Source organism: Saccopteryx leptura, chromosome 2 (assembly GCF_036850995.1).
Source record: "Saccopteryx leptura isolate mSacLep1 chromosome 2, mSacLep1_pri_phased_curated, whole genome shotgun sequence".
NCBI lineage: Eukaryota > Metazoa > Chordata > Mammalia > Chiroptera > Emballonuridae > Saccopteryx > Saccopteryx leptura.
The window spans coordinates 19926119-19938591 of record NC_089504.1 but is presented as its reverse complement, the minus strand read 5'-3'; the positions used below and the strand labels follow the sequence as shown (position 1 = coordinate 19938591).

At 44.7% G+C, this 12473-nt stretch overlaps 1 protein-coding gene across 1 annotated transcript in view; it reads right to left on the bottom strand.

Moving 5' to 3' along the window:
* TNC (tenascin C) overlaps nucleotides 1–12473 on the bottom strand; it is a 63553-nt gene that overhangs the window by 13844 nt on the left and 37236 nt on the right. The window contains exons 15-18 of the mRNA XM_066367328.1: nucleotides 9652–9924; nucleotides 7493–7765; nucleotides 2310–2432; nucleotides 1071–1214 (exon numbers count right to left, since the gene is read on the bottom strand). Of these exons, the coding sequence (XP_066223425.1) occupies nucleotides 1071–1214; nucleotides 2310–2432; nucleotides 7493–7765; nucleotides 9652–9924 (813 nt within the window). The remainder of the gene's footprint in view (nucleotides 1–1070; nucleotides 1215–2309; nucleotides 2433–7492; nucleotides 7766–9651; nucleotides 9925–12473) is intronic.

The following is a 12473-nucleotide window of genomic DNA, read 5'->3' as shown; positions in this document are numbered from 1 at the left end:
CTGATGCGGACAGCGGGGCCTTGGGAAGAAACTCTTGCCATGTGTTGCCATGGAGAATCCAAGAATGGAAGACTTCTATGGGGGGTTGAGGGCCTGTGTAGCGGGATGCACAGGACTCTGGGTTCAGATGCGATGTTTTAATTGCATATTACTAACTTTTTATAGACTATGAGGATATATTTATATTTAAGAATTTCTCTGAGGCCCATTCTTTGCATCTTTGAATGGATTCGACTGGATACTCAGACATCAAAGGGTAAATTGTTTAGGGACATGGCTGCCTGAAGAGCAATTTGCCACTTCATTCTCCTTCCATGTCATTCATTGCTCCCCTCCTTACAGCATGCTGTCCGTATCAGGTTATAATAGGAGAATAATCCTTTATTCTAGAGGGACACAGTGTTTGGAGTGAGGCTGACCTCAGTTCAAATTTACTGCCAGCGTTGCCTAGTTATAGGGCCCTGGGTCTCAGTTGTTTCCTCTGTGAAATAGGAACGATAATAGCCATTTTAATGGCTTAAGTGCGAAGGGATTATTTAGTAACAAGGCCTGGAATACAGTAGCTGCTCAGCTGAGAGTGCTTATTTGTCACTGTCACCATTATATGTCTGTGTGAAGCACCTTCTTGAAAGGACCTTCGTGACTTCCCGGGACTGGGCAGGGGAAGGGAGGAGGCTGACTGTGCACAGTCACCATAGGTACAGAAGCTTTACATATATTGTTCCATGTGATTCTTATAGCAAAGGAAGCAGAAATTGTACCCATTTCACAGGGAAGGAAAGTAGAGCCGAAAGAAATGAACTGACCGTTCCTGGGTCTAGAAGTGGTAGACTTGGAATTTTAACCCAGGTCAGTATGACTCCCAAACTTGGGCTTCTTCTTCCCAGGAATGGAGGCCCAGGGAGGTGCAGGATGAAGTCCAGGTTCCCCCAGCCCATAAGAGGCTGGGGGCAGACCAGAAATGAGGCGTGTACTGCTCTAAATCAGGTCCACTTCCCACTGAGATTTCCTGAATAGACCTTTCCCCAGCTGCTGAGTCATGGCCAGTAGTGCAGAAGGTGAGACAGCACCTGTGATGAACGTGCCGGAGACGGGCTCGCTCTCCTCGAAGCCCTTCATGGCGACGATGCTGACCAGGTACTCGACGCCGGGGAGGAGCCCCGCCAGCTTGGTCTGGGTGCTGGTTCCGCCCACAGTGACCGCTGAGGGTGTACCTGGAACACAGGAGAAGCCATATGGGGACTGGTGAGCTTCATGAACACGTACTCACTCTCGCCCCCAGAATGGGTGTATCCGACTCGGAAATGACACTCCATCTTCATCCAGTGCCATTTTCTTGACTTCTCATTTGCTCCTACCCTCTGGCATAATAGAAGAGGCCTTACTTTTTGTATAATGTGTTTTTCCATCCAGGCAGATGCCAAAAACCAAAGCCAGGAGAGGAAAAAAACATGAAGTCACAATGTGCTAAAAACGGCAAATTTCCGTTCAGTAGAGAGCTGTCATGTTGTGTGAATTTTACTTATTTTTCTCACAGAAAATATGGAGAGCTCACTACGTGATATGTGTCTGATATATTTAACCCATTGTCTTAGGCTAAGAATATATAGCCTCCCTTCCTAGCTGGCAGTCTACTCTTGAAGAAGACGGTCAGAGTTAAGTTTGTACTCTAATAGTTATTTAAAAATCCCAAATTTATATTTTTAAGAATTTCAGGGCTGGTGAGGAGCTTGGACATCGGCTAATCAAACTCCCTGTGGAGATGCCATGGCATTCCTCTGAAGCGGTTGAAAAGCATTCTCTCTGGTACATACTTCCTCTAACAGGGAGCTCACTACCTGTAGGAATGCTTTTGGACAGATAATGACTTTGCTTCCTCTCTGGTCTCTATTACAGCCCATGTGCTCTCAACTAGAACCCCCAATTTGTACCAAGTCACAACTTCCCGTCCTATACTGACACAGGCTTCGGGACCCAAAGTCAGAACCTCACATATATCTAGGTCAAGACCAGCCTTTCAGATGGGTGTGCTCACGGGGAAAAGGAGGCCATTGTGTGAAAACAATACCGGGGATCTATCTCTCACAGATGTTGAGAATTTCAGGGCTACAAAGGGTCTTCACAAAATGACCTCACCAACTTGTTTCTTCTAAGGACCTCGTAGCACTTTACAAATGAAGTCTATCTAGATGTTCTCTAACCTGAGGTTGGCCGTGATGTTGGGGAGGATTGGAATTATCAGCATCTCTTCACTATCCAACTCAAACGATTCAGGCTCCTCCTCCCCATCCCCACCCCTGGTCCCCTACCTCCTGTAACGGGCACATAGGTAATCCGGAACCTCTCCACCTGGGCAGTGGGCGCAGTCCAGCTGACAGTGGCTGAGTTTTCACTGATGTCTGAGAAAGTGATTTCCTTCGGGGAGCCCATGGCTGTCAAGGAGAAAACACAGGGGAAGCCCAGCAACGGTTAACTGTCTTGCTCATCAAAGATTCTTCTCAGATTCTGGATTCCTTATCCAGAAAAATTTTGCCCCTTAGTCTTTGTCTGGTCCAAGCCTTTAGGAAGGAGAATGTGGTGACGTTTGGGCAAGTTATGATCTGATAGAAACAATCATTTTTTTCATTCAGGTTCAGGGCCCAGGGATGGAGAGCTGCCATCTGGTTTCATTGAAGGAGAATGTTAGCACTGCCGCTGACGTCTGAGAAAGGGTGGGTATGTGGATTCTCAGCTTGAAGTACACCCTCCTTCAATTCCAGCTTTTTAGCATTTTTTCAAATGTTGGATTTCTAGTTGCTTTTATTAAATGATACCAAGACTTGAGAGTTGTATAATTCTTTGCCATTCATAAGGATTAAACCTCACTTAGCAAACCCCGAGAAGAAGGTATGGTTAGCCTTCGACAGAGGAGTTACCCAAGGCTGTTTTCCAATGAACATTCATTCTTGTGCTGGAACCTTTCTAGGTCCTAGGACTGGGCAGTAGAACTGAGCACAACCCCAGGATCCTGGAAATAATGTTCACACAGAAACTGACCTAGGCAAGCCCATTCCCAGAACTGGAAGGAGTTCCAGAACCGGGGGAGTGACCTTGGGCCCGTCACCAAAGCAAACACCCATGGACATTGGGTCTACCTGCGGGGAAAGCCTTGCCCAGAGGTCAGTGTCCGCTACAGAAATACCTCCCCCTGCGAACCCAGTGTCCTTTGGCTTTCCTCTGTGTGGTTTTTGGCTTGTCTCCCGCCCTCTTTAGCTGACCATCCTTAACCAGAGAATCCAGGAAACAATTTTCAGGCCTCCAGGGATCTCACTTCATCTTTTCCCCCCTCGCCAGCCCACTACATTGACCATTAAGTTGTGAAACCCACAGACCACTGTGGAGAGGGTATTTTTTCCCCCTCTCCATGTCTATCTTTTTCTCTCCTCCTACGCCTTTCTCTTGCAACCTGGTAGCTACTCCCAGACCTTCTGGCTGGCTGGGGGTTTGTCCTCTCCTGGGAGAGCTTTGGAAACCACCAGGGCTCGGGGACCTACAAGATTTTGATTGCCCAAATATCACGGGAGCCTTGGCAACCCGGGGCGGGTCCCTTCACTTCTGTGAGCCCCCTCCATTGCTCCATCTTCCTGATGATAAACGGTGCCCCCCTTCAGGAGCGTTTGGAGGATTAGCAGAGAAAAACGCATAGAATCTTGCATACAAAAAGAATTCAGTAAACAGGATTGCCCTCTATTTTCTTTCCCATGCAACTCTTCCCACCACGGGCCACCCTGGATGTTCAAGCAGCCCCCAAGACAGATCCAGATGAGGCCAGCTAAAAAACTCCAGGGAGGTGTGTACACTCAGGCTCTCCTGCAAACTTCACGGATGCAGGTCCTAGCCCAGTTGAGAAGGTGTATCTTGAGGCCACGGCTTTCTTCTCTAAATCCCAGCATTCCCATCTGCAAAATGGCAAGATTATCTGCCCTCTCCTAGAAACCATCGCAATCAGCCACCTCATCCTCCATGCGCTCCTGAACGGCACAGTAGTGGTGGAATTTCGGGGTCAACGTGTATGATGTTTAGGGACCACAGACCTACCGAAGTGTGGAAGACTGCTTGTTATTTTAGCAGGAAGAGCCTGGCTCACTTAGAAGGGAGGATTGCCAAGCAAGTGTGGCAGACTCGCTGACCCGGGCCCCAGACGCAGTCATTGCAACACTGTGGTGTGTGGCTTCAAGGGCATTTGAGCTGGGACTGAGCAGAGGAGTTGAAGAGGTGCTTAGGCTGGGAGAGACGGGGCGGGGTGGGAGGGGCCTGCTTTGGGAGTTGGGAAAGGTACACTGACCACCCCCACTGGCCTTGGGGATACATGTCTGCGTCTCCCAATGGGGACAGGTTAAGGAGACTGCAGAAGAGAATGACAGAGTCAGTGTACTCTGCTGCTGGATTTGGAGCCATTTTCTGTCTAGTCTGGGGCCCTTCCGGATGGCACTCAGAGGCACGTTGGCATTGAGCTCCCCAGAGGATAAAGAAGCCCTTGGCAACTCTATAGACTTCCCACGGCGGGGGGGGGGGGGGGGGGCAAGGCTATTGTGAAGGAGTAGCTCAAACTGCAGAAGGGAAGCGGTGCCAGTGTAAATGCAGAGGACAGATAGAAGGAGCAAGACAGTTATAACCAAAGCGTCCACCAGTAGGGAAATGGCTAAATAAGGTGTATGCAATTGTCTCTGAGATCTATTAATAAGCAAGGCATGCACACACACCGCCACCACCAACAACAATGTGGGGAACAGTGGGTATGTTAACCACGGTGCCGAAAAAGGGTAGATTTCTATCTAATTGTGGCTGTTTGCATAGACTATTTCTGGAATGTACAGAAGAAAGTGGGGATATTGGCTGCCTCTCAGTAGAGACGGGGTAGAAGGGCCATAGCAGAATAGAAACTTCACTCTGTAGCCTTTTTTTAACTTTTTAAATTTTGAAACAAATGGCCCATTAAAATTTATATTAAATCATCCAACATTATGTTATGTTGTATTGTGTTATGTTATTTTATGTTAATAACATATGGATAGATAATTTTGTTACAATGGTAAAGGGAATATGTGAACTACTCTGCATTTATAATCTTAATTTAAACCTCATGGTTGACCTTTGAGGTAAATTTTATTTGCCAGGTGAGGGGACTGAGGCTCAGAGAGGGAAGGAGACTTGCCCAAGGTCACACAGCTGCTAAGACATAGAGCCAGGATTAGACTCCAAGGAATCCAGCCAGAGGCTGCATGCTTAACCACTAGGATACACCATCTCTAACTACCCTCTCTGCCATCAGGTCACCCAGGCCTGGCAGCTGGCTCAGGGGGATTGGAGGAAAACCCGTGGCAGCATTATGAGGGAAACAGAGAACAGAGCATCGCAGAGAAGGTTTTTAAGAGTGCAAGGGACGAAAGGGCAGAGGATGGATAAAACAACAAAAGGAAAACTTCATATAGTTGATGACAAGAGTCACTTCTCCTGTCCTCTCCAAGTACCAGAGCGTGGGCACACACACACACACACACACATACACACACACACACACACGAACACTTTGTAAATTACAAGGCCTAAGAGAAAGAAATCAAAGAAAGGGTTTCTGAAAAAACAGGGTCTGCCTTTTCTTTTGTTCTTAAAAAAAAATTGTGATTATTCATTCTCCTTTTGGCTTTAGAATGGCAGTGTCTCTAGAAAAAGTAGAAGAAAAAAAAAAGACCAACAAAAACAAAATCAGTCATCAGAAGTAAACTTTGAAAACCAGTGTTTATAAACCAAGGTCAAAATCAGGCTCTGCCTCTGCTCTGCAGTTGTTTTATGGGAAGCCACAGGGGGAGGGGACAAGGACCTGCAGCCGGGGATAGGGCGCCCTCGGTAATGAGAAACAGGGTTCTTCCCCCCACTGGATTTCTGCCTGGGTCTCACGGTCTCCTCCACTTCTGCACGTATTGGTTATGATTTCTATGGGTGGCTTCCTAGAGCTCGTTAGGTCCTGAAATTTGACATCACGAAACACCCATCTCTGGGCAAAGAGAAGGTTTTGGCTATTGTTATACTCTATGCCCGTCAGAGATGGCAGTGCAGGGGTGAGTGAAAGTAACTTTACAGTTGTTTATATGGTAAATAATATGATAATTAATAATAATACAAGAATACACTGTGTTTTGCCTACTCACAATGGTGAAACTACTTTGCCCGCCCCTGTATATCCATTGTTTGTCTGTCGTCCAGCCTGCTTATATTTAAGGGCATTAAAATAAGTTGGCATTTGGGTTCTACCTGAACTCTGGCTGTGTGACCTTAAGCCATTCACTTGACCTTTCTGGGCCTCAGACTCTTCATGCACAAACAGACGAGGCTGGGCTACATCATGTCTCTGGTCCCTTTACCTCTTCCTGTGATTTTGTGATTCTTTCCTGTGCTTCTTCTTTGAAGCAGCCCTCTCTAGCTAAGGCTAAGTTTCCCCCAATTTTGTGAAGGAATTGCACCCCACCTGTTGTAGGGCTTTCCTTTTCCTTGTAAAGAGTCATGTTAGTTTTCATATTATTATGATCAAGAGTCACGTTATTAACCATCTTCTTTTATTCTCTTTGAATCAACCCATGTGGAAAAGGGTTTTCATTTCCCTCTCTAGTGCCTTTCAGAGTTGCTCTAAGTATCGAATAAAATTAGGGAGCGTTGTGAAGAGCAGCCCTTCACCTTGCCAGCTTCCTCCGGTCCCTTCCTGATCACAGTGCTGATTAGTCACACACAGCATTTTATAAATATTAATTTTTATAGGCGGAGGCTGTACATCCCCATTATCCCTGCATAGTGTAGTTTGAACATTTGACCAAAGAACAAGAAAGTATATCTCTGGATAAAAAAATGATGAGATAAAAAGTAGAAGGACAGCCTGGCCTGTGGTGGCGCAGTGGATAAAGCGTCAACCTGGAAATGCTGAGGTTGCCGGTTCGAAACCCTGGGCTTGCCTGGTCAGGGCACATATGGGAGTTGATGCTTCCAGCTCCTCCCCCCTGTCTCTCTCTCCTCTCTCTCTCTCTGTCTCTCTCTCTCCTCTCTAAAATGAATAAATAAAATAAAAATTAAAAAAAAAAAAAAAAAAAAGTAGAAGGACAAGTGTTTGGAATGAAAAAAAAATGCGATAATTGCAATGATGACATATAAAGGATGATAATGAATAGGTAAATATATCTCATCTGCCAAGCCCTTGCTATGTGTACCATGCCAATCCTTCTGTGTGAGCTTTCGACACATTATCTCATTGAATCCTCACAACGCTATTAGTAAAATAGCATCGTGCTCTTTTTTGTGTAAAGACTTCAGCCAAATTGTTCATGTCACCTCGTCTATAATTGAAGGAGCCCGGATCTGAACATGGGCTCGTCTGCGTCCAAAGCTCCTGGCATTTCCAAGCCCTGTGAGAAGAAGACCCCCAAGTGCTGCTTTTTCTCTGTTCTCTCCGGTTTCTGTACGGTACCTGTTGTTGCTATGGCACTGACTGGCTGGGATCGCCGTCCATTGCTTACTCCACAGAGCTCAATTTCGTATTCAGTGGCCTCTCTGAGACCCGTTATGTCCCTGGTACGTTCGGGGGCAAGGAGGGTTATTTCCAGTGGCTCAGACTGCTTTTTGGTATCTCTGATTTTGAGAACAAAACTGTCGAAGACCCCTTCATCAGCTGTCCAGGACAGACGGAAACCATCTGGGGTGGCATCTGAAACCAGAAGGTTGTCAACTTCTGGCTCGGCTTCTAGAAGGGGAGAAAATGGTGGAAGGAGGAAAGAAAACATCATTTATCAGCGTGTGCCTTCTGCTCTCCCGTGGGGATATCGGTATGCAGTGATGCCCCAGCTCTCAGAAATAGTAGTGTCCTGAGATACTGTAAGGAGAATTATGCAACACGAACAAGTCTAGCAGGCCTAGGAGAAGGGAGAGACGGGGTCGACACGTTGAACACAAACCGAGCGGATGCTTGCCTATGTGAGTTTTGTCTAAAAGCAAGTCTATAAATCCACATCTGGACTCAGCACTGGCCCCTCCCCTGCATTATTAAATAAGTTCAAAGCCAGTAACTTGTTTACATTTGCTCTCCGTCTTCCAGTGGCTGAGTGCCCATCGTCTGTGAGATCTTTTTCTTTTCTTTTTGAAAAGACAAATAAACCGGCATTAACGATCAGTAGGGCTGCCCATGATGATACCGCTGATTATATTTCCCTTGATCATGAGCAAAATGGCTTTTAAAATGATATAAATGTTATGATCTTTTTTGCTTTTTTTTCTTGGAGCTGTTTCACTAAAGAAGGCTCCTGCTTTTGACTGGCTTGCTTTTCTTCACCTTTAGATAAGTGTTAAGATGGTAGAACGGAGGCCTGGAACCCCTTGTGCTAACTACTTTGGACTCAAGGTATTATCTTGGATCGCCTGAACTAGACAAAACTCAAATGTCAAGAGAAATTTACAGCTGAGTTTCCCAAAGTGTACTCACAGCAAACTATTCCGGTTTGCTCTTCTTCCTTAAAAGGTAGCCATTGTCAAATAAGTTTGGGAAATACTGCCTGGGTAAGCCCCTCTCAGAGAGATACTGCACAGTAGGATATTCCATAAAGTCTTGCAGTCAAGGGTCCTGTTAAACTACGTCTAAGACGGTGTTTCCAAAACTTATTTCAACAGGGAACTTCTGCACCCTGTAGGACCATTGGATATTCTGTGGAAGCAGTAATCTCTAGAAAGACTTTGGGAAACACAGATTTTTGAATGTTAACGTTGTTAATGCTCAATTTCTCTAGAAATTACTAGTCTTGAGAAAAATGTGGTTTTAGTGTGTGTTGAAGAATATCTATGATATTAGTGATTTATCAATATAATAGGTTGATTATTGGTTTTCTAATGACGAGCCCATCTGGTAAGTTTGTCAAGAGTACAGTGGAAACTTTGAGATGGAGAATTTGTAAGTTTTTGAAATATACTCATTGGTATATTTCTCCTGAGAAGGCTGAAATGTAAAATGGATCAGCCAGGAAGAACATGAGGGAAGGTGATGGGGAATGAATAGACAAGAACTATGGATAAGACATGGTCTAGAGCAGTGGTCCCCAACCTTTTTTGGGCCACAGACCGGTTTAATGTCAGAAAATATTTTCACGGACCGGCCTTTAGGGTGGGACGGATAAATGTATCACGTGACTGAGACAAGCATCAAGAGTGAGTCTTAGATGGATGTAACAGAGAGAATCTGGTCATTTTTAAAAAATAAAACATCGTTCAGACTTAAATATAAATAAAACAGAAATAATGTAAGTTATTTATTCTTTCTCTGCGGACTGGTACCAAATGGCCCACGGACCGCTACCGGTCCGTGGCCCGGGGCTTGGGGACCACTGGTCTAGAGGATTTGGAACACCTAGTGGAAACATTTCGACCTTCTCATTTCTGGGGTGAGAGAAGGGGGGTGCTCATTAGAGACATAGACAAGGGAGATTGTGTGATGGTGGGGGGGATGGGATGAAAAAGAATAAGCCACACCTATGGATTGAGTAGAGAACATGTACAGGATGTTAAAACCATGGTGATCTGGTAAATGGATTACATGGTAGAAAACCAAGAAGAGAGGAAAACGGCTCACTAGAATCAAAATACCTGTAACAATCTCAGCCCTCAAGGGTTTGGTTTGGTGCCCTTGGGTGAAGCCAGAGACCATAACCTCATAGCCAATGCCAGTTATGAGGCCTCTAAGCTCCAGCTTCCTCTGGGTTCCTGAAAGTGTGAATTCCTGGGGATCCAGCAGCTTCCCTGAATCCACCACCGTTACTAGGAAGCTGTCAAAGGCATTCTCCGATGCCATCCAGGAAACTGTGAACCCGTAGGGATTAATGTCGGAAATGGTTAGGTTTTCCAGAAGGGGCAGAGCCTCTGAAAGAAGGGAGGAGTGAAAACAACTCAGGTTAGCAGCACTGACTCTGCTGGGACAGCACAAGTCTCCACAAACACCGATAGATACCCACTCAACCATTATACGTGTCATATGCTCAGCAAATGAATATTAGTAAGAGTGCACTAGGTGCCAGATGATGGTATCTTGTGTAAATCTTATGAGCCTAGAAGATAGATATTACTTGCATTATACAAGTAAGGAAATTAAGCTTCAAGGAGATGATTGAGTTGCCCAGAGTCACATAGGCAGTCTAGTTCCTGATAGAACAAGGGTTTTCAGCAGAGTCTGATCCCCTTGGCCGTGACCTTCTTCTTCTACAACTGGTTATTTTGTGTCGGGTTCGGATCCTTTCTCTATTTCCCACTGTCTCCTGGTCTTGAACTAAATCAACTTTTTTTTTTTTTCAAGTACCTCCTTTTTGGCATACTTCATATGTTTCTTTTCGACCTCTAGTTCACACTTTGAATCAAGTCAATTTGGCTAGGTTAGTTTGTGACACATGTTCACAAGGTGAGATAAATGGAGGAAGTAAGATTTTTCATGTGTCAAAATTAACAAATTATGGTGATGGCCAGTCAAGAACACTAAGATATGCTAATTCTTTTAATGTTTATTTTTCGGAATATAATGAGGAGTTAAGGACATGTCTCAATCATCAGCAGATTCTGTCATCATTTTTGCTCATTCACTCACCAGACATCTGTGACTCAGGCACGCTTACTCTTGAGGTGCCAATGGTCCCTTCCCTCATTGGGAATCCCAAGAGGAGTGAGCTTATAACAGCTGCATTTCTGTCAATACTTCCCTCCCTCATCTAGAGAAACAGAGAGGTCCATGACTTATCCAAGATCACATATCTGCTAGGTGGCTAAGGTAAGATCCAACTCAGGGCATTAAACTCCAAGTTCAATGTTCTTTCCATACCCTTAGCTGACATCTAATTCAGTGGGAGTCAACCTGGTCCTTACCGCCCACTAGGGGGCGTTCCAGCTTTCATGGTGGGCGGTAGTGGAGCAACCCAAGTATAAATACAAGGATAGATTTAACTATAGTAAGTTGTTTCATAAAGATTTATTCTGCCAAACTTAGTGAAAATCCAACATAAAGTACTTGGTAATTAATTATTATTATATGCTTTAACTTGCTATAACTCGGTTTTATAAATTTTATAAAGTAAAGTTACTTCCCTACTTTATAAATCACCATTACTGTGGAATCGGTGGGCGGTTAGAAAATTTTACTACTAACAGAGATACCAAAGTGGGTGGTAGATATAAAAAGGTTGACTACCCTTGATATAATTAGTCAACCCTATCTGTGCTGGCAGTTCCCAAGGCATAAGCAGGATTAGCGAAGGTCTGAAGCCTCCCCTCTAGCAAAACAAAGTGTAGTAATGGTGAATGTATTTCTTTTTTATCAGAGGAGGCGTGGGGATGGAAATTCTATGGCCAAGTCTGCTTTTGCTGCATCTAGTTCAGAGCCTTCCTTCTCATTGCCGCTAAATGGAAACTTTCAACGAGATAAATGACTGTACCCTGGTGCCCACAGTCTAATCCACAGGATGTAAAGAAAAATGTTTTAAAAAGAAGTGTTTGGTGACTGAATGAACAAGTAAATAAATGCCCTCATCCCTGAAACAGAGATTTAAATTTTAGTGTAGCTGGGACTTTCTGTACTTATGTTGAAACACTTGGTGTTTATTTTGAGGCATTTTTTTTAAACCACATAAAGATCTCTCCCAAATCTTAACTCTGTTAAAGGCAACGATGAAATCACATGTCCTGTGCAAACAGGCTTCTTTGCCTGAAAGCCAAGGGTCTCCAATTCTGATGCCGAGCATTGTTTGGACAAACAGCGCCTGGCCCCGCTAGCTAGCTGGCTTCTCTGCCCCACCGTGTCATCAAAGCAGCACGTTCTAATGAAAAGGAGGGTGTTCAGGCTAATTAATCAGTTGAGGGTCTGTTATATATAGTTTCTCATGTTCATCCCCCACCCTGTTTTTAAAAATATGCTTCTTTTAAAATGCAATCTTTTCTCTTTAAAGATTAACTGAGACAATGCTGTAACTAGATCTCGGATTCCCAAAGCCAGCTCTCCCAACCCCCTTTTCTTCTCTCTTCTGTGGGAGGTCCTGCAAGAGGCTACACGTCAGGGCCTGATGGGCTCTGTGTCTGGCCATTCTCCTCTGCTTCTGGGCAGTGGCATTCTCATGTCATACATGGCTAACCTCTGTCCCCCAACTGTGGGGTCACCATGATCTGCATTTACAGACTGTCTGAATGATTGAATGTATATTACATAATGGGACAGAACATCTATCTAACATACTTTTTGATCTCACAATTAAACACATCCAGTATTCTCTTAAAAACTAATAAGAAAACCATGATTGCACAGAGCTGTTGTTTCTACCTGTGCTTACCGCTTAATTTTAAGAATGCCACTTCCCTCATAATGTTGAGAGAAATCAGGAAGAACCCAGCATTTGTAAAATGCCAACTGGGTGCCGGGCACTTAAGTTTCATCA